At 41.6% G+C, this 2,500-nt stretch overlaps 2 protein-coding genes across 7 annotated transcripts in view; one reads left to right on the plus strand and one right to left on the minus strand.

Moving 5' to 3' along the window:
• The window catches only part of LOC122253378 (uncharacterized), a 24,288-nt gene extending 22,678 nt beyond the window's left edge, over positions 1-1,610 (minus strand). For 2 of the 5 annotated variants that reach the window (XM_043016420.2, XM_043016419.2), the window contains exon 1: positions 1,264-1,610. In XM_043016420.2, coding sequence (XP_042872354.1) covers positions 1,264-1,348 — 85 coding nt within the window. In that variant the 5' untranslated portion in view covers positions 1,349-1,610. Of the gene's footprint in view, positions 1-781; positions 922-1,263 lie in introns of those variants that run through there. The other 3 variants (XM_086539002.1, XM_043016421.2, XM_043016423.2) reach the window with 2 other exon arrangements.
• A 771-nt stretch (positions 1,611-2,381) lies between these two features.
• Positions 2,382-2,500, plus strand: part of LOC122253380 (uncharacterized) — a 4,267-nt gene continuing 4,148 nt past the window's right edge. For both annotated transcript variants that reach the window (XM_043016424.2, XM_043016425.2), the window contains exon 1: positions 2,382-2,499. The gene's annotated coding sequence lies outside the window, so the exon portion shown is untranslated. The remainder of the gene's footprint in view (position 2,500) is intronic.

Here is a 2,500-nt window from a genome sequence, read left to right on the forward strand (position 1 = left end):
GTGTTTGTGTGTGTGTTTGTGTATGTGTGGTGTGTGTATGTATGTATGTATGTATGTATGTATGTATGTATGTATGTATGTATGTATGTATGTATGTATGTATGTGTGTGTATGTGTGTGTATGTGTGTGTATGTGTGTGTGTGTGTGTGTGTGTGTGTGTGTGTGTGTGTGTGTGTGTGTGTGTGTGTGTGTGTGTGTGTGTGTGTGTGTGTGTGTGTGTGTGTGTGTGTGTGTGTGTGTGTGTGTGTGTGTGTGTGTGTGTGTGTGTGTGTGTGTGTGTGTGTGTGTGTGTGTGTGTGTGTGTGTGTGTGTGTTATTATATATATATATATATATATATATATATATATATATATATATATATGTATGTATGTATACCAATGTCTCATCTCCTTAAGGTTTTAGTAACAAAAAACATCTAACTTTAACCCCAATTAATCCAGAGGAGAGGGGTATGGGTAGACTTATGCCATTGGTATGTCAATGGGCATTCCAAACCCCACTGCTACTGTCATAAACTCACTATATAACAAGTTGAGCCTATCTCCAAAAACATTATACACCTTAACCCTACTATGCCTAAGTCCCCCCAGTGATAGGCCTCCCTGAAGTCTCTATAGCAAGAAGGGTTTGAAAAGGGCAGCAGCTAGGGAGGAGTCTTGCCTGCCACCCCAGCCCTAATGTGGCCTCCCAGCCAGCAGACAGACCTGGGCATAGACACCATGGCACAGAGAAAGAAAGAAAGGAATAAACCAACACAAGACACACAACAGGACTCACTGGGGAACGAGGCAGCATCGACACTTAAAACTTGGGAAGGAGTATCCAAGGAGTATCCTGTGAGCTGGGCAGGTCTAGGTGGCTGCTGAGGGGTGAACTAGGCTCCAGCCCCCAAGGTTATATCAACAAAAAAGTCTGCCTTCCCTCCGGAATCAATAAATTCTCTCCCATGGGAAGTATGTTCCATTCTCCATTAACTGGTTGAGGATTCCCTCCAGAGGGAAGCTTAGTGCCGGTGTGTGCAAGCAGATGCATCATGCACGGGACGAGGATTTACGGCCGTGATTGCCAGGGGAGTAAACAAAGGCAGGACACGAGAAATCATGGAGGCATTAGAAAGGCTCCCGGCAGAGTCTTCCTCTCACCTTTTGTCCCGCAAAACAGTCCAGCCTCGCGTTCTCACGGTCAAAGATACAAATGTAGAGGAAGTTAGAGGGCGAAATACGAAGAAAACGACAGTATGAAGCGTTATAGACGCTTACCTTTGATGATTTCCTTGTAGAAATCGGAGGCTCCCTGGTGAACAAGGCTGTAGTAGAGACTGATGTACTTGGCGTCTCCAGACATGTGAAAAAATCATAGAAAAACTCGCACAGACTCACAACGGCCCCTCCCACAACACACATACAGCCTAATATCACTTCTTCTCGCCGCGTATTCCTTCAATATCGGCTCAGAATTCGCTTCATCAAGGCAGCAGTTTTTAATTCTTTTTTGTTACTTTTTTTGCGTTTTTATTTTTACCCTATGGATTTTATGACATCATTTGTTGTGAGGACTAAGCCCCACCCACGTCTGGCCCCGCGACCAATCAACGGCCGTCTTCCTCGCGATCAATTATACCGGGCCATTTTTATATATTTTTAACTAAATATATACATCCCAAGCTTTATTTCGGTTTTTAATTAATACCAGCGATTCGCTCGATTCTCGAACGATAAAATTCTGTTTAGGTTTCCAATAAGTCGCTGGGGCCATATTTATGCGAAACGAGGTTGATGCGTAATTTAATGAGGATAAAAATTTGTCTCGGGATTTTTGTATCTGCATCTATTGATTCCTTGGGTCCGCGTAGCTTTCGAATCTAAATGATTTTCCTTTTCTTTTATTCGGTAAAAGTGCACAATGTGATGCAATGTTGACCCTCATTTTTACTTTGGAAAATTTATGTCCTTTTTTTCATTCGTCTTGAGACTAAATACAAGATAAATTTTTAAAATTTCTTTCATAATAAATTGCACTTATCCTATAGAATATATATCTTGAATAAAGGTATATCTAAACCCTCTATATTTTTTATTCTAAATTAGAAAAATACCGATTTTTTTTACTCTTTTTCCAAGGTAAAACTACATTCCAAACCGCTGTACCGCCACAACACGTTGGATATTCCGCGAGAGGAAATAGTTCCCAAAACCTCCGCGAATTTTTTTATAGCGGAAAATCCCAAAAAGCTATGCCAATGGCTGAAATCAAAATATACGAAACTGGCAAACACAGTAAACATATTTTCTACTGTAATAAGACCCGGGACGACTGGGAAATAGGAAAATATTTACAAATCAAAACGTACTCTACCAATTGGAGTCAGTTTCCCCCATGACTACGAAGAGACAAGACGCTGTTTTATACCCCGACTTATCGTTGCCGATATGATCGCCTAACCTTTTCCGAAAGGCCCACGCGCCTCGTGCGCAGTACAACGCAATCATGATGGAG

Source organism: Penaeus japonicus, unplaced genomic scaffold, assembly GCF_977035675.1.
Source record: "Penaeus japonicus unplaced genomic scaffold, GWHDUDI00000001_assembly GWHDUDI00000001, whole genome shotgun sequence".
Lineage (NCBI taxonomy): Eukaryota > Metazoa > Arthropoda > Malacostraca > Decapoda > Penaeidae > Penaeus > Penaeus japonicus.